Below are 19307 nucleotides of genomic sequence, written 5' to 3' on the forward strand. Positions count from 1 at the left end.
CTCTGTGAAGGCTAGCCATGAACCTCTGGCTAACAGCCTCCTCCATGGGATTACATCTTAATTGCCCAATACCTACCAGGGATCAACAACACCATGGCAGACCACATATGCAGAAACTTACTGGACCCCCACGAATTGCAGCTCCACTGAAAAATCTTTTTGGAAATCATTCAGGAGTGGGAAACTCTGGAGGTGGATCTTTTTGTTTTGCACCTCAACCACCAGCAGCAAAAAAATCTGTACCAGGGAGTATCACCAACTAGCGTGGAAGTGGATGCCTTGACCTTCCCCTGGAGCTCCCTTTGTATACGCGTTCCCTCCTCTGCTTCTCATTCCCAAGGTACTGATCAAGATAAGGGAGGAGAGACCAAGGGCCATCCTCATTGCTCCAGATTGGCTCAGACAGCATTGGTACCCCTTACTGCGCAGCCTGACATTACAGCCTCCCAGGCAGTTTTCCATAATCTCAGACCTCTTGACCCAGGTGGGAGGGGGGTGCTCCACCCAGACTTGCAGACTCTCAAACTGTCAGCATGGCTAATACTTTAAAAAGCAAACAAGGGGCCCCTGTTAAACAAACAATTCCTAGACATTATCACAGAGGCCAGGAGGCCCAGCACCAGAAAATTGTATACAGGAAATGGAAAAGATTCTGCGCCTGGAGCCAGTCTATAGGGGGCAGTATCTCACAACATTCCATCCCTGTTGTCCTGGATTACCTAGCCGAGGTACTTAATACTGGCCTTTCCTTCTCTTCTATTAAAATCCATGCCTGAACCATTTCAACTCATTTCAATACAGACCAACCCCTCTTCTCACATCCTTTGATTAAACAATTCCTCAGGGGGACTTCTAATATTAGACCTCCTAGAAGGCCGCCCACGACAGCCTGGGACCTGAATTATGTTTTAGAAAAGCTAACCTTACCACCATTTGAACCTGCTGCTTCAGTAGAATGAGATAACTCTCTTGGAAAACTGCTTCCCTACTAGCTGTCACGTCAACCAGAAGGGTTTCAGAACTTCAGGCACTCATGGCCATTGCAGACAGGGTCACCCCGAGGACTAACTCCTGCTTTATGCCCAAGGTGGTACCTGATATGACCCTCAACCAGGCCATACATTTACCCACCTTCTTTCCTAACCCTCAAAACTAGGGGAAAGAATTCTGCACTCACTAGTATGGTCCAGGTAGTATCTGAGCTGCCTGTGCACATCTAAAGCCGTCAGAATAACAGACCTGCTTCTTGTCAACTTTGCTCCAGGGGCAGAGGGGAAACCCATTTCCAAGCAAACCATTCCCAAATGGATATTACACTGTATCCATTTCTGCTACAGTACATGGGAAACCACCCCTAAGTCTATTCATATCCATTCCACTAGGGCAGCCTCCGCTTCCACAGCATTCCTCAGAGGAGTTCCCACCAGGGACATCTTGGAAACTGCCACCTGGACCTCAAAGCATTACCACCTACCTCTTTTCTCTAAGGCTATGGCAATGTGTACCTCTGCAGTTCTGGAGGGCATGCTGACCCATGCCTAGGTCTCAAACTACTGCTTCCACCCCTCTCCTCAGCTTTGGGAATCCTTCCACAGGTGACGACTGCAACAGTGAAACATGAAGAACATAGTACAGTTGTGTACAGTTACCATAAATGTAGATGTTCAAGTGTACTCACTGTTGCAGTCCTGGTTTCCCTCACTCCTTCCCCCTTATATCCTCTTCCCTTACAAGGACATAATCTTCTCACAGCGGCTTTTAGCCAGCAGGACCACTCTACCATATTTTCTTGTGCTTCTGACTGGTTAGGGCAAGAAAAACTGATTTAATGGCATCGGCTGCCTTCCTTTATAGCACTGATGACCTTATGTCAGACTACAGGCGACAGCAGCTGGCGCAGAAAAACATTTGAGTCTGGTATTCGGGCCAGCCGAGGGCTACCACAGCAGGGATAACCCACAGGGGATGACTGCAACAGTGAATACACTTGAACATCTACATTTATGGTAAATGTGCACAACTGTACTTTCAGTGTTTTGTGTTTTCTTTTTCTTACTCTTCAGTTAAAAAGCTGAGGGGACATGGGTTACCTTGTGCAGAAACCTATCCACCAGTTGTCCCTCTACATTAAGCCAAAGTTGTCTTGTTTTTATTTTTTGTTTGCTCTTGAAGAGCTGAGTAGGCATTGAATCACTGATGTAGGAAGCTACTGCAACAGCTGGCTTTCTGCTGTAGGACAAAGTCCTTTTTTGTTTCTTTTTGATCTTCATATAATGCTGAGGGTGGGGCATGGATTCGCTGTTCTTCATTTGAAGATGTGGAGGGCACATGGATAGGTTGCTGTAGAAGCTGATGCACCAGTTCTCTTTCTACAATACACAGAAGTCCTTTTTTATATATTTTATTTATTTTGTTCTTCCCTTGAAGAGCAAGGGGGTAGTGGCAGTACTTCAGGGACCAGCACTGAGCACTAGATAAAACAGCTATGGCTCTCCTAGTGTCCCTTCAACCACCAGGGATTCCCAACAGTGCCATGTTGATGCAGACTGGGCTGGCAGTGGATGTGCCACAACCATCGTGGGTGTCACTGATTGCTTTGGACCAGTTTAGTTTACATCATTCACTGTAATGTCCCTATCCATCTCCCATTCTGCTGTGACTTAACTCATACACTTGGTCATTTCACCTCCCCTGCTTGTATCAGTTGTACCTGCCATACTATGGGCTTGCAAATAAGCTGTTGGGTGATATGTCATGGTGTCCTATGTTAGGGTACAGTATAACCACTGGGTTTAGCTTCCCTATATATATTCCTTCTGGAATTCAATGGTGGGGTACATGGCATGGTGTCTTCAGTGCCATGCAGGTCACACATTACAGATAATTACTTTTACTTTTGTTTTTACTTTTTATTGTCATCATCTTTTTTATTTGTCCTTTTGTTATTTTGTTTTGTCCATTTACATTCATATTTAGGCAGCATTACCTGCAGCAGTGGATGTGACACAACAGTGTCCACCACACTGTGCACCTGCTTTTCCATTTACATTCATATTTAGGCAGTATTACCTACAGCAGTGGATGTGACACAACAGTGTCCACCACACTGTGCACCTGCTTTTCCATTTACATTCATATTTAGGCAGCATTACCTGCAGCAGTGGATGTGACACTACAGTGTCCACCACACTGTGCGCCTGCTTTTCCATTTACATTCATATTTAGGCTACCTGCAGCAGTGGATGTGACCAGCAGTGGATGTGACACAACAGTGTCCACCACACTGTCTTTCCATTTACATTCATATTTAGGCAGTATTACCTGCAGCAGTGGATGTGACACAACAGTGTCCACCACACTGTGCACCTGCTTTTCCATTTACATTCATATTTAGGCAGTATTACCTGCAGCAGTGGATGTGACACAACAGTGTCCACCACACTGTGCTCCTGCTTTTCCATTTACATTCATATTTAGGCAGTATTACCTGCAGCAGTGGATGTGACACAACAGTGTCCACCACACTGTGCACCTGCTTTTCCATTTACATTCATATTTAGGCAGTATTACCTGCAGCAGTGGATGTGACACAACAGTGTCCACCACACTGTGCCTGCTTTTCCATTTACATTCATATTTAGGCAGTATTACCTGCAGCAGTGGATGTGACACAACAGTGTCCACCACACTGTGCGCCTGCTTTTCCATTTACATTCATATTTAGGCAGTATTACCTGCAGCAGTGGATGTGACACAACAGTGTCCACCACACTGTGCACCTGCTTTTCCATTTACATTCATATTTAGGCAGTATTACCTGCAGCAGTGGATGTGACACAACAGTGTCCACCACACTGTGCACCTGCTTTTCCATTTACATTCATATTTAGGCAGTATTACCTGCAGCAGTGGATGTGACACAACAGTGTCCACCACACTGTGCACCTGCTTTTCCATTTACATTCATATTTAGGCAGTATTACCTGCAGCAGTGGATGTGACACAACAGTGTCCACCACACTGTGCACCTGCTTTTCCATTTACATTCATATTTAGGCAGTATTACCTGCAGCAGTGGATGTGACACAGCAGTGTTCACCACACTGTGCACCTGCTTTTCCATTTACATTCATATTTAGGCAGTATTACCTGCAGCAGTGGATGTGACACAACAGTGTCCACCACACTGTGCGCCTGCTTTTCCATTTACATTTATATTTAGGCAGCATTACCTGCAGCAGTGGATGTGACACAACAGTGTCCACCACACTGTGCACCTGCTTTTCCATTTACATTCAAATTTAGGCAGTATTACCTGCAGCAGTGGATGTGACACAATAGTGTCCACCACACTGTGCGCCTGCTTTTCATCACTTGTTTGGTCCCCAATGGAATGCAGATCCTACTGTGCATGGCAGGACAGTTCATCCAGCACAGGCAACCTGGAGGACTCTGTGGTAACTTACTGTCCCTGGTGGGAGGTGCAGGCTCCTGAATGGTGACCATGATTTGGGGGGTTCTGCTGTATCAACTGGTAGGAGGTGGAAGGCCTGGTGACTGTCACAGATGTCCAGTTTGAAGCACATTCTTATACACTGGACAAAGTCACACAACTGCTTGGCCCTAACTGGTGGGCCAACATTGGTTGCACCCAACTCTGAGGGTAGTCTTGGGGGTGACTGACGTCATATGTTAAGTGAAATACAGTGCAGTGCGGTAGTCAGCCATCATCCCCACTGTATCTCCTATCATGGCATCTCTATCGTTTCATTTTCCTCCCTGTTTGTAATCCAGTCCCTCCCTGTTACCATTTGTTCTCATTTTGTCTGTTCCTCATTGTGGTCATTTCTCTGTCAGCACTTCTCCTGTCAGTCTTGTCTGTTCTATTGGTTTATCTTCTCCTTCTGCCAGCTTTAAGCCTTTTATCCTATCTACATATTCCCCATGCTACATTTTCCCTCCTCCTTTCTGGAAAATATAAAAAAAAAAGATTACCTATCCCACAGAAAAGTATACTCTTGCTCCACCATATATACTAATTGTCCTTGCCCTTTCTGTGTGTTCCTCTTCTTGCTATTTATTGCCCTTTCTGCTTCTCCTGTACACCATTTTCTTCCATTCATATTAAAAACATAGTGGGGACTTTGCTGTGTAGCTCTTCTGTGGGTTCACACATGTGTGTGTGTGTGTGTGTGTGTGTGTGTGTGTGTGTGTGTGTGTGTGTGTGTGTGTGTGTGTGTGTGTGTGTGTGTGTGTGTCTGTGTGAGCCAAACCAGAAATTAATTTACTGTTCCCCATCCAGTTGTCCATCCCAATTCTAGCACAATTTGGACAATTGGATTGGGAACAGGAAATTCATCCCTGGTTTGGCACCTATGTCTCTAGTGGGCACAGACATATCCCAGGCCCCTGCTTGTAAATGTTTCATCTCCCAAATCCCTGCTTACACTTGTCAAGGGTATCGGATCTTGTCAGAGATTTGGGATGCATGGCTAGGCTTAAAAAGGCCTTTGTGGTCATTAGCTTAGTCAACATTTATGAACTTATGAGCCTATTATGAGCATGCCGGCCTGGTCGACTTCTTTGAGTCAGCCACCAGAGCTGTGGATGAAGGTAAGGTGGTTCATACAGCCTACCTTGATCTGGCCAAGGCCTTTGACACCTTCCCCACTCAGGAATCATAGAAAAACTTACTAAGCTAGGCATCAACCCCTATATCACTAGGTGGGTTTCACACTGGCTCAAAGAAAGAACCCACAGTGTGAAAGTAGCTGACTCCAAGTCAGACCATCATGAATGGAGTCCCACAGGGTTCGGCCATGGGTCCTCTCCTGTTTGGTATCTACTTCTCTGAAGTCCAGGCCAACACGAAGGGACTCAAGTTGAGAGCTATTATTATCTCCCCAAGTGATGTTGACATCCTGCAGAAAGGCCTTCCTTTGGGAAAAAAACCCGGTTCCCTTGAATTACCACATTGATGGTAGTCCACTGAACACAGAAAGCGTTATAAAAGATCTGGGAACACAGGTTGACAGCAACCTCTCTTTTGATCACCACGTTGCCACTGTGGTCAGAAAGTCCTGTGTGGCACATTTCATTACAAAGGGTTTTGCATCCAGGAAGAAAGAGGTAATTGTCTTCCTCTACTCTTCCCTCATTAGGCCAGTCATCGAGTACAGTGGTCCATTTGGCATGTACTTCACTAGACACATGCAGCAACTGGAGAGGCCGCAAAAGTACCTCAGAAAGAGGATCCTAGGCCTTAAACACTTGTCCTATATGGACAGACAAAAAAACATCAACTATTCTGTCTCATATCGCCTACTTAGAGGCAATCTCTTCTTGACTTACAAAGCCATGTCTGACCCAACTCCATTAGAAATGCTACATCTAAAGAAATCCCAATCACTCCACACTACACGATCCAGAGACCTCAATCTTATTACCACAATCAACAGAACATGCTGGAGGGACAGGTTCATAACCCAGAGACTGCCCATGCTATGGAATAGACTTCAAATACATGCCAAACAGGGCACCTCACTGGCCCTCTTCAAGAGAAATCTTGATGAGTGGATGGGAAATAGAAAAATCACTCCAGGATCACTCCAGTGGCTCTACTCAATAGAGGCACTAGGAACTAAGGTTGGAATGCATGATGCCAGGGTACTCCTATGGGCTAGGTTTGTAAAGGCTTCAGGGCTATTAGCTTAGTACACACCTATGAACCTATGCTTCATGCACAGTAAGTACTCTGTCTATGCAATCTTGTGACCAGCAATGCTACTGTGATGGTCAGTGCATGGCTTGCTCTGTTTTTGTGAATTAATTAACTGTTTATTCAGTCTTTAACTGGTTGTCGCAGTGACCCTGCATGACAGTCAGTATTTAGCCACATTGTAGGATATCCTCATGATGCAGTGTCACTGTTACACAGTATTGAGCCACATTGTGGTATGTCCCTGTGATACAGTGTCACTGTTACACAGTCAGGATTGTGGTACATCCCTGTATTGCAGTGTCACTATTACAACACAGTTGGTCAGTATTGAGCCACATTGTGGTACATCCCTGTAATGCAGTGTCACTATTACAACACAGTCGGTCAGTATTGAGCCACATTGTGGTACGTCCCTGTCATATAAAGTCACTTTTCCAACACATTTAATCATTATTGAGCCACATTGATCTACTTTGTGGTACTTTGCTGCTGCAGACCTGCTTAAGCAATTTTTATGAATCCTGGAAAATTTCGGTTTGATATTAATAGTCTTTGTTTCTAAACAGCATAGGATGGGTTGTAGGACCAGAATAATCCATGTACATTTGTGTGGCTGTTTCAAGACCTATATCTGATTGCTAAAATAAAAGGGCTGCTGTGGCAAAATCCATTTACATCATTTTGTGCTAATATTGTGATAGTGTGCAACCATTCTAGGGGTGTATGATCAGTAAAGTGAAGTTGCAGTCAATAAATAACATTGTAAAGAAGTTAATGCTCACTTAATAGTAAGCTTTTCTTGCTCTATAGGATAGTATCACGTCAGCCTTACTTAACTTCCAGCTGAGGTAGCACCTCCTACATCCCGAGACAGTACAGCTGCTGACCCCATTCCTGAGGTAGCACAGCTGTTAACCTTTTCCTGGGTAGCAAAGCTGTTAATCATATTCCTGAGATAGTATAGCTGCTAACCATTTTCTTGAGGTAGCATAGCTGTTAACCCTATTCCTGAGATAGTACATATGCTAACCATATTCCTGAGATAACAGCAATACAAACCAATGGTTGTAAGATGTATGGCTGTAAAAGCATAAAAATGTATTCACAAGTAGGTAAGCACTTTAGCACCTTCCTGGTGGCTTCCTCAGACCATTTACATCAACAATAAACTATCAGTAAATAGCTAGCTACTTACATTTACTTGCTCAATTAAGTTCCATAGAGTAAATTATTTCCACCTTTTATTTTGAATCTCAGAGCCTCATCGCCTAGTGTACTCTGTGCATGTCCTTAACATCATGTGACCAGCTCAAGATTCAACTTAGAGAAACTACATGTAGAGTAGCATTTCATAAAATTTTCATTCATAAAACACATAAACTAAAAGACATTTACAAATGTCCTACCCCTCATTCTAAATCCTCCTAATATGCAATTATATAAAAGACACCATGGGTTAAATGAGGTCTCTGATATTGGATGCCTGGGGAATTAGGCGGCAATGTGAAAATGTAAGAACACAAGGAAGTCTAGGAAGGTTTCTGTTAAGCTGGTATTGGATGCCCGGGGAATTATGGAGTAGTGGCAATAATGTAAAACATAAGTACACAAGGAAGTGGAGATAGAGAATATATATATATATATATATATATATATATATATATATATATATATATATATATATATAGTCTCTATTTTTTTTTTCATCCACTAATACAATGATTCTCATCAACTATATTGTTTTCTATATACACATAAGCGTCTTTTATATAAATATACATGTGGTTAATTGAAATATTCATGATGTATATGAATAGGAATGAATGTATATATTTGTTTGTTTTGAAAAAGCATAAAAGTGAAAAAGTAATGAGTAATATGAAAAAATAAGACCTGGAATGGATGCATTTTTAAAGAGAACTGCATATTAGGAGGATTTAGAATGAGGGGTAGAACATTTGTAAATGTCTTTTAGTTTATTTATTTTACGAATGAACATTTTATGAAATGCTACTCTACATGTAGTAACTTAATTGAGCAAGTAAATGTGAGTAGCTAGCTATTTTTTGATTGTAAAGTGTTATTGTTGATGTAGGTAGCACAGGTGCTAACCCTATTCCTTAGATAGCACAGCTGCTAACCCTGTTCCTGAGGTAGTACAGCTACAAACCCTATTCCTGAGATAGCACAGCTGCTTACCCTACTCCTGAGATAGCACAGCTGCTTACCCTACTCCCGAGATAGCACAGCTGCTACCCCTATTCCTGAGATAGCACAGCTGCTACTCCTATTCCTGAGATAGCACAGCTGCTAACCCTTTTCCTGAGATAGCACAGCTGCTGCCCCTATTCCTGAGATAGCACAGCTGCTGCCCCTATTCCTGAGATAGCACAGCTGCTACTCCTATTCCTGAGATAGCACAGCTGCTACTCCTATTCCTGAGATAGCACAGCTGCTACTCCTATTCCTGAGATAGCACAGCTGCTACCCCTATTCCTGAGATAGCACAGCTGCTAACCATATTCCTGAGATAGCACAGCTGCTACCCCTATTCCTGAGATAGCACAGCTGCTGCCCCTATTCCTGAGATAGAACAGCTGCTAACCCTATTCCTGAGATAGCACAGCTGCTAACCCTATTACTGAGATAGCACAGCTGCTACCCCTATTCCTGAGATAGCACAGCTGCTACCCCTATTCCTGAGATAGCACAGCTGTTAACCTTATTCCTGAGATAGTACAGCTGTTAACCCTGTTTCTAGATAGCACAGCTGCTAACCCTGTTCCTGAGATAGCACAGCTGCTACCCCTATTCCTGAGATAGCACAGCTGCTACCCCTATTCCTGAGATAGCACAGCTGCTACCCCTATTCCTGAGATAGCACAGCTGCTACCCCTATTCCTGAGATAGCACAGCTGCTAAGCCTATTCCTGAGATAGCACAGCTGCTAACCCCTATTCCTGAGATACTACAGCTGCTCACCCTATAACTGAAATAGCACGGCTGCTAACCCTATTCCCGAGATAGCACAGCTGCTAACAATATTCCTGAGATAGCACAGCTAAACAAGTAGCATAGACCTTCTTGGTGTGTTTCATTAGATCAGTGTAATAGCTAAACATCTAGATTTTTTATTCATTACTAAGTGTCCTAAAATATTGCTGTGTATTGATTTCATCACAATTGTTCTAAAATCAGTGTAGTACTTCATCTTTATTTACCCTGTTTAGGAAGAAATTCAACTCAGAATATGGGTATGAGATGAGGCTATCCAGCTCATCTGAGCTCCTTCTGTTCTGCTGCTCCTTCTGTTCTGGTTATATTTTCTCTGGCCCTGCTTCATGTATTATCCTCCCACTGTGGTTCTTAAAATGTTCACTGTTTATTAATCTGCAAATCTACAAAGATAAGAATAATTTCATCAGCGCACTGTCTTCCCATAATATAGTCTCTTCACCCACAAATAAGGACAGATATTTTCTGTCCTCTGTTCCCACGTCTACAAAAGGCAGCTTGTGACAATGGCTTTCTTCTACTTTTAGTTCTGGCACCTCCTATACGTTTACTTCAGTAATGGTCTGTTTCATAATAGCCCTCTGTTAAGATTACAGAGAGAAGCCCTGGGCTGGTTCAGGTTTCTTTTCTTCCTTACTGAGTTTGCTACTAGAAGTCTCTCTTGCTCTCTCTTTCTGTTGCTGCCTCAGTCTCCATCTCTGTTTCCATCTGCTTCTTCATTCCCATCTCTGTTTCTCCTTCGGCCCACATGGACATCCTTCTTTATTAAATTACTGGAATATTCTGATAAGGTTCCATGTCCAGCACTAAGGGTTCTTCCCTATATCTTTCTACACTGATTTCAATCATTAACTTAAATGGAATTTTCTGGTACTACTCATTAAAGGGTTTCTGTTAACATTCAAATTCTTCTGTCCATTTCATCCATATGTAGATTATGTTGGTTTATATTGCAATTTCTATACCTGTCCATTTCTTTTTATCGATACTGTATTTTCACCATTCTCCAAGCAGCAAACTGTCTGCTCAAGTGGGTAACTGTTGAGATAGTGAAGTAGTTTAACCGTAAAACATGAAAAAGGAGACAGGAAGAAAAAATCTTAACTCATAATTATCAAATGGAATTCTAAACGTTTTATTTTTTACCTAGAAATGTCTACACATGTTTTTTTATACTCCTGACAAGATTGCAGAGATGAGTACCAATAATAAATTAATATGTTGCAGAAATAAACTACAATCCAAAGCTTATTGAAAATACATTCTCTATAACTGTGTATTATTGAAATAATTATTGAGATTTTTTTTATTCTTCCAAGCTTTGTGGTTGAGGTAAATTTTCTGCTGCCAATAATTTGATTCTATTTAATGTTCCTGAGTCTGTTATCTTGAAAACGGGCCAGAACTACATCTTATGGACTCGTCTAGCCATTGCAAGAATGTTTATCACAAGAAGTTGGAAAACAACCTTTACTTTTTTCTGAGACAAGTAATAAATTAAGAGACTGATGTGAGGAAACAGAAGTCACTTATAAAGAGTAATGAATTAAATCCACGGTCTAAAGTATAATGGTCGATTGAGACTTTGGTCTTAAATTACAATTTACTGTGATTGTTGACTATGAACTAGCTATTATATTTCTTTCATTTTCCCATATCATGAGATAAGATACATAAATAATGTATGTTGTCAGCACCAAATATCTCTGAATGTCAGTAATGAGAAGGAAGTTGGTGCAGAAATTACATAAAATGTAGAAACAGTTTGCTTAAATGGAATACTGTAAAAGCAAAACAGTCCGACTACCACAATCCAAAGCATAAACAAATACTTTATTTTAAACACTAAAACATGACCACTTTTGGTAAAATAAACAATTTCTCAACTGACCAACTGAGTCGTCAGTTGAGAGAAATGTGAAATGTAATTGGATGCCAGTAGTTTATTTAATGTTACGTGAAGTTTGTTTTATTAGATCTGATGAAGCGTTTATTTTACCAGAAAGAGCTCATCTTTTCTGGTTTATTTTAATTCTTAAAGTATTTGTTTATGTTTTGGACTTTCGTAGTTGGACTGTTTTTCTTTTACATTTTCATTGCCTTATTACAGTCTTGAATTTTAAGAGCTGCTTGTGCTGTTTTCTTTTTATATTTTAAGTGGAATACTGTGGTTATGTTCATATCAGTAAGGTATGCACAGATTATACCATGTAAGAATATAAAAACTAGCTATTTGACTACAGATGTGACCAGTCTTTGTAAACATAATGCAGGCTTCCAGAACGCATGTTTTCTAACTGTACAGTTTTTGCTAATTTTATTTTCAGGGTATCCTATCCCAGTGGAGCATCTTTGGGTCTACATTAAGAAAGAAGAAAACTATTCTATCTGCTGTCAGTGAAGGAGGCATAACCATGCAGGAAATGCAGCTTCCTGATACCAGTACCAGCAGTAAGTACAGGGTACCTTTTTGAGTTTTTCCTGCCTATAATTAAAGGAAAACAATGGATTTCTACTATTAAAGGCTCTACTTCTTTGTCCTTTTTCTACCTATTTACTGTTCCTGCTATGAATAAACCATAATACAGCATTTCAAATATTTTAAATCGACTGTTTCTCTCCACTAGAACAGTGCCTTACTGTACTGTGGTGATTTCACTTTCAAAAAACTTTTATCTGAAATTATTCTTAAGAAATATTTGTTTTTAAACAGGAATTTTGGGATAATAGGTTCATAGGTAGGTACTAGGCTGTCTGCACGAGGGCATTTATAAGCCTAGCCAAAGTGTGTCAGCTTTCGCCGCCCCATTGATTAATTAACTGAGCCTCTCAAGAAGAGCCATTGAAGTCATCCCAGGAGTGTATTTTCTGTTACCCATCCACTTGTCAAGGTTTCTCTTGAAGTGTGTTAGTGAGGGGGTCTGCCTAATGTAGTTAGGAATTTTTTTCCAAAGCATGGGGAGTCTCTGTGACAGGAATCTATCCCTCCAGCATGTTCTATTTATTGTATGGTGAGGTTTAGCTCACTAGAGCGAGTGGCTCGCAGTGAGTTGGATTTCTTTAGGTGGAGCATGTCCATCAATTCTGAGTTGGACATGGCTTTGTAAGTCAGGCAGAGATCACCTCTGAGTAAGCAATGTGCCACTGAGTACAGCTGGAGTTTTTCCAGTTGGGCTGCATAGGACATATGTTTGAGACCAGTAATCTTCTTGGTGAGGTACTTTTGTGGTCTTTCCAGCTGTTGGAAGTGTCTTGTGAGGTACATCCCAAACGGGGCATTGTACTCTATGATGGGTCTGATGAGTGACGAGTAGAGGGGCACTATAGCCACTTTATTTCTAGATGCGAATCCTTTAGTAATTAGATGGGCTACATAGAAGGATTTCCTAACTACTTTGGTAATATGATTGTCAAAGGAGAGCTTACTATCTACCTGGGTCCCCAGATCTCTTATCTTGGCTCTTCTGTATTAAGGGGGCTGCCACCTATGCGGTAATTCATGGGTGTTTTGTTTTTCCCAAACGGGATGACTATGCATTTTTTGGCATTTAGCTTGAGACCATGACTTTGACACCAGGTGTCTGTCTCAGTAAGGCCCTTTTGGAGAATGTCCATGTCAGTCGGAGAGTCAATTATGGCTCCCAGTTTGCAGTCATTGGTGAACATGGTTAGCCATAGTCTTCCTGTGTTTTCCTGTACTTCTGAGAAGTATGTGCCGAACAGTAGGAGTCCCAGGACCGAGCCTTGTGGGACACCACTTGTGACTGGTTTAGAGTCGGACATGGAGCCTGCTATTCTTACCGTGTGAGTTCTGTCTGTAAGCCATTTGGCAACCCATCTCGTGATGTAGGGGTTTATGTTCAGGCTGGTGAGTTTTTCTATAACTCCCAAGTGGGGAATGGTGGCAAAAGCCTTGGCGAGGTCAAGGTAGGCTGTGTGAACTACCTTCCCCTCATCTATGGCTTTGGTGACTGTCTCGAAGAAGTTAACCAGATTTAGTAGGCATGATCTGCCCTTAACAAAGGGCAAGACGCAGCCTGGGACACCATCTGGCCCCACTGACGCTGGCTTTTGAAAGGGTTGTTTTCACCTGTGCGTCTGTGATTTCTGGGACACTACATTTTTCCGGTATTGTTGTGGGCCCTTTTGGGGGTGAGAGGGGGGGTGAAGTTTTCACTGACTCTATCTGCCAGGATGTTGGCAATATCAGTGGGTTCAGTATATTTTGTGCTATTTTGCACTAGCTCAGAGCATATCTGCAAGTTGCCACTTACATTCTTGACATAGCTTGACATAGCTAAAGAAGGCTTTGTGGTTGTCTTTCGAATCCTTGGCTATTTTTCTTTTGAAGTTAGCCATGGAGGATTTTATGAGGGACCTTAGTGTCTTACTAATACTGATACTGATCAGGGATGTCTTTCCTTCTTGGGATTTGCTTTTATTTCTGAACTAATTTCCTCCTTCTATTGTATAGCCTGTTTATGGCAGGGGTCCACCAGGCTGGTTTCCTTCTCTTAGGGGAGTGAGTCTTGGTTTTGCTAGGGATGTCACGATCCATGCATCCTTGTAGGTGCTCATAGAGTGCATTTGTAAAGGTTCCTGCATCTTGGACACTGTTATTTAGCGTGGGGGCTGTGAAACTTACCACCTCTGTCTTAAGTAAGGTGAAGTTTGCTATAGAAAAGTTTTTCACTGTGTTTTTTTTGGTTGGAGGTGGTGGTGTGGTGAGATGTGGACATCCAGAGTGATTAGTTTATGGTCTGATCTAACCACTGACGGGGTTGACCTCTGGTATTGAACACCTGTCACCCATGTTGGTGATGACTAGGTCCAATATGTTTTCACCTCTGGTAGGGGAGTTTACCAGCTGATCCATGGCATTTGAGTTGATAAATTCCAGGAAGTGCTGGACCTGGGAGTTTGTACTTGAGTAGTTTTTCCAGTTAATGGTAGGGTAATTAAAATGCCCAATATCAGGGTGTTAGGTAGGACCTTCATGTTTTCCAATGTCTCCAGAAAGGCAGAGTGGTGGTCCCAGGTCATGGAGGGTGATCTGTAGCAGGCCACAATTTGCATTGCAGATTTGCCTGATGTTAGTTGCACATGGATGATCTCGGAGGTGTCATGCTGCGCCACTAACCTGGGGGTGTAGGTATCCTTGATGAATATGGATACAACCCCTACTTTTGTGTTTTGATCCATGTTCTGTGGCCAAAATGTGTGGTATGAGTTCTAGCCCGGTAGTGCTGGGGTGCTCTATGGAGTCTTGAACCAGGTTTCAGGATGTCGACGTTCTCCATACTGAGGAGTGCTTTGAGCACATGCATTTTGAGATTTAAACTCCTGGCGTTGAGTAGCATAACCCTCATTTTTTTATTTGTGCTGTTTACGGAGGTGGGTTTGACTTTTGAGCCTTGCCTAAAAAAGGCACTATGGGGGCAGCAAGAGCCTTGGCCTGTATTCAAAAGCCTAGGGGTGACAGGTGCAAGCCGTCTCTTGTGAAGCAACGAGGTCTGTCGAGCATGTTGTCCCGGGCTGACAGACACTGGATCCCCTTTGAATGACACCAGAAGCTTAGCCAATTGTTGAAATTGATCATTTTTTCTTTATACCGCGTTATAATTTTTGGTGAGGGCAGGATGCTACTCAGGGTTATGGTCATACCTGCCTGGGCTACATGATCAGAGAGCTCTTCCATGTCTCTTTTCATGTAGTCCAGGGAGGTACGTCTCAGGTCATTCACACCAACGTGAACAATGACAGAGTCATACTTGTACTTGTTCTGCAGTGACCTGAGTGCTTGTGTTATGTGGCAGATTCTGGCTCCCAATAGGCAGCTAACAGTAACCTTCTCCTTGTTCAGCCTAGTGAGTGGGACATCAATGTGCCTGACTGTAGAGTCGCCTATTGCTAGTGTGTTAGGTATGTTATTTCGCCTTAAAAGCTGTGATTGTGCAGCACACTGATTTTGTGTTTTATTTGTTGTCTGGTTTGTGACGGGAGGTGCAGGTTGTTTAGGTGTCTGCTTTGGAGGTCTGTGATGCTTTTGCAGGTTTTTATTTAGAGCCTCCGAGTATGATGTGTATTTTTTGCCAGTGCTGGTTTAGTATGTCTGTGTGAGGCTGGAGGTGTGGTGCAAGTATTAACCTTCTCCTCATGACTGCCTGTTCCAGTCTTGGGTGGCCTCCAGTTTAGCTATATGTTCATATTTTGTGGTAGGAGTAGAGGGTTGTCTGTGTACATGAGGCAGTTGTAACATTGCCTCAGGATACCCAGGTTCACCTGCTGAACTTGAGAGTATACCTGAAATTGCCCTTTGGTCATGCCCGAATAGTAGGGTGAGCTGCTTAGTCGCTTGGTTGGTGAGGGGTGAATAATGAGCCTTACCCTGCTGGGCAATCAAGTGTCAGGGTAAATTAGTGCTTGCTATTAGGTCTGAGCTAGTGCTGGGCTGCAGGATGCTTTTTAAGTGCTTAGGTTGAGAGTTCGACTACTTTCAAGGAAAAAAACTGAAGAGGAGACTTGGTGGAGCTGGGATAAATTTAGCCCTAGCTAACCAGCGCTGCCCGGACGTGCAAAACCGTGCAAACGTGGTTTTTACAGCAGGGAAATGAAATAGATAGAAATTAGCCCAAAATGGCCTATAAACTACTAACTTCTAGGCTGGAACCACTCCTCCAGGGAGAGATGGCTGCTCAAAGCTCCCTCTCTCAGGTGAACAGAGAAACCTCCTTCTATCCAAGTAAGGTATGGGCAACTCAGAAACTTGTAACACAGCCCTGAATTCAGCACTAGCCTGAAAACTGGACTATGCTAGCTTAGAAAGGTGAGAAACAAGGAAAACATTTTTTTTAAAGATAAGGCAAAAACAGTAAAAGAATACACTTAAAACAGCTTTAAACGGCTACAAACAGTAAAAAATACACTTAAAACAGCTTTAGATGACTACAAGCAATCAGAAAAGACTTTTAAACAGTTACCCAATTAACCAGTAAAACAATCTCAAAACTGAGCCCTGTTCCTGTAGTCTTCAATCAGACAAGTTCTAACTGCATAGTCCTGCCACTGGGGTGCAGGGGAACCTTCTCCAAAATTGAAGGCCTGGATTAGTGCTCATGTTATACAAACAAAGCTAGATTCAGCAGGCCTGGATATAGTCTATGCTTCAGCAAACAAGGTGCGCCAATTTCAGTAAGAAACAGTTCAAATATGCAGGCACTATAAGCCTTTAACCAGAAATTCCCTACTCAGAAGGGCAGAGTCCAGCCTCTCCTCCCACAAGAGTGCAGACCACCAACCTTCTTAATGTAAAATAACTGGCCTGAAGCCCAAGTGCTTAAACCTTTTAGAATAGCAAACACTGAGCCTTCATTCAGTAGTTCCCAACATAGAAGGATGTAAGCTACCTGTCCTGCCACAACAGTGCAGACCACAAACCTTCTTAATGTAAAACAACTGGTCTGAAGCCCAAGTGCTTAAACCAAAAGGCTTAGAATGATAGTTACACCAAGCAGTACTAAATACAATTGAGTACTTTTAAGATGACGCAAAAGCAAAATAAAGTAGGAAGAAACACAAATACAGTAAAAGCAGATGAAAAAAGTGCAAATTCTTTTTTTTTTTGAGTGAGCAAATGAGATGGGCCCAGGAGGAGTATCCAGATGCAAATTTACAATCGGGGAGGGCAGTTTCAAAGCCACCACGATTAACATCAAAACAAAAGCAGGGATGGTGGGTTGGAAATTAACTGAAAAAACATGGCCACAACTTCCAGCTAGTTAGTATTCAATGAAACCCAAATAAATCAATTTATATGCTGTATTATTTGAAAAAAGTGCAGATAAAGATTTACTTAAATTCACTTATACGTCCAGTTGATTTGATTTCATGTAGGTCTTAGCTGGCCAAAGCTCAGAGTTTAAGCAGAAAATAATCCAAAATGTACCACTTATATAAGTCAGAAACTGAATAACAATGACGTAAACTACCCCCACTTATCACTGGCTATTCAAGAATTCTAACAAGCATTAACTGAAAAAACAGAGCCACAACTTCCAACTAGATAGTATTCAATGCAACACAAATAAATCAATTTAAATGCTGTATTATTTGAAAAAAAGTGCAGATACCCCCACTTATCACTGGCTGTTCAAGAATTCTAAAAAGCATTAACTGAAAAAACAGAGCCACAAATTCCAGCTGGGTACTATTCAATGCAACACAAATAAATCAATTTAAATGCTGCATTATTTGAAAAAAGTGCAGATAAAGATTTACTTAAATTCACTTATACGTTCAGTTGATTTGATTTCATGTAGGTCTTAGCTGGCCAAAACACAGATTTTAAGCAGAAAATAATCCAAAATTTACCACTTACATAAGGTAGAAACCGAATAACAATGAAGTAAAATACCCCCACTTATCACTGGGTATTCAAGAATTCTCACAAGCATTAACTGAAAAAATAGAGCCACAACTTCCAGCAAGATAGTATTCAGTACAACACAAATAAAGCAATTGAAATGCTGTATTTGAAAAAAAAAGTGCAGATACCCCCACTTATCACTGGCCGTTCAAGAATACTAACAAGCATTAATGGAAAAAACAGAGTCACAACTTCCAGCTACATAGTATTCAGTGCAACACAAATAAATCAATTTAAATGTTGTATTATTTGAAAAAAGTGCAGATAAAGATTTACTTAAATTCACTTATACGTCCAGTTGATTTGATTTCATGTAGATCTTAGCTGGCCAAAGCTCAGAGTTTAAGCAGAAAATAATCCAAGATGTACCACTTATATAAGGGTAATGAGTCCCAACATAACGGTACTAATTTTAAGCAATTTAGTACTTGTATGCCTGCCTTACATCCTGTAGTTCATGTTTTTTGGTAGATTAGTTGAAAATGATTTTTATAAATTATTTCAGGGGGAAAAATGAGAATTTTAAGAAGTATCATAATTTAATGTACAATGAATGTTTAGTACTGGCCAGGCTTCAGAATGATGATACAGTACGCATTAGACCTGCAGACAAAGGCAGCTTGGTAGTAGTTATGGCTAGAACTGATTATTTTGATTCTGTGAAAAGCATGTTAAGCAATACCTCATTTTATACAGTCGTTGATATGAATGCCATTAATAGAGTGAAAATGAGGATACAGCAGACGGATGATTGTTTATTAAACAGAGCTATTAGTTTTGACTTGTATAGGTATTTTTCGCTTGAAAAGCCATTGATCCCCATAATTCAAGGTCTCCCTAAGATACACAAAGATAGCCATAAACCACCTTTGAGACCTATTGTGGCAGGTCACAATTGGAGTACTGAGCCCTTTTCTTTGTATGTAGAAAAATATCTACATCCTGTATTAGATAGGAATACGAGTCCTGAGAGACTCGAAACATTTCCTGAATGATCTTTAGGAGTACTTCAAAACTGAGAACTCGAATATTAGGTATTTTGTAACTGCGGGTATTCCTTATTTACAGTTATTCCTAACAGTTGTGGTCTTAACTGTGTAAGAGATTATTTGATTAGACACAGTGAGTATAGTGGGTCTTTGACTG

General features: G+C 41.6%; 1 protein-coding gene across 1 annotated transcript in view; it reads left to right on the forward strand.

The window, feature by feature from the left end:
- Nucleotides 1-19307, forward strand: part of LOC122798650 (zinc finger protein 260-like) — a 115293-nt gene that overhangs the window by 14345 nt on the left and 81641 nt on the right. The window contains exon 2 of the mRNA XM_044067733.1: nucleotides 12064-12187. Coding sequence (XP_043923668.1) covers nucleotides 12151-12187 — 37 coding nt within the window. The 5' untranslated portion in view covers nucleotides 12064-12150. The remainder of the gene's footprint in view (nucleotides 1-12063; nucleotides 12188-19307) is intronic.

Source organism: Protopterus annectens, chromosome 3.part1 (genome assembly GCF_019279795.1).
Source record: "Protopterus annectens isolate FY-2018-M chromosome 3.part1, PAN1.0, whole genome shotgun sequence".
Classification (NCBI taxonomy): domain Eukaryota; kingdom Metazoa; phylum Chordata; order Ceratodontiformes; family Protopteridae; genus Protopterus; species Protopterus annectens.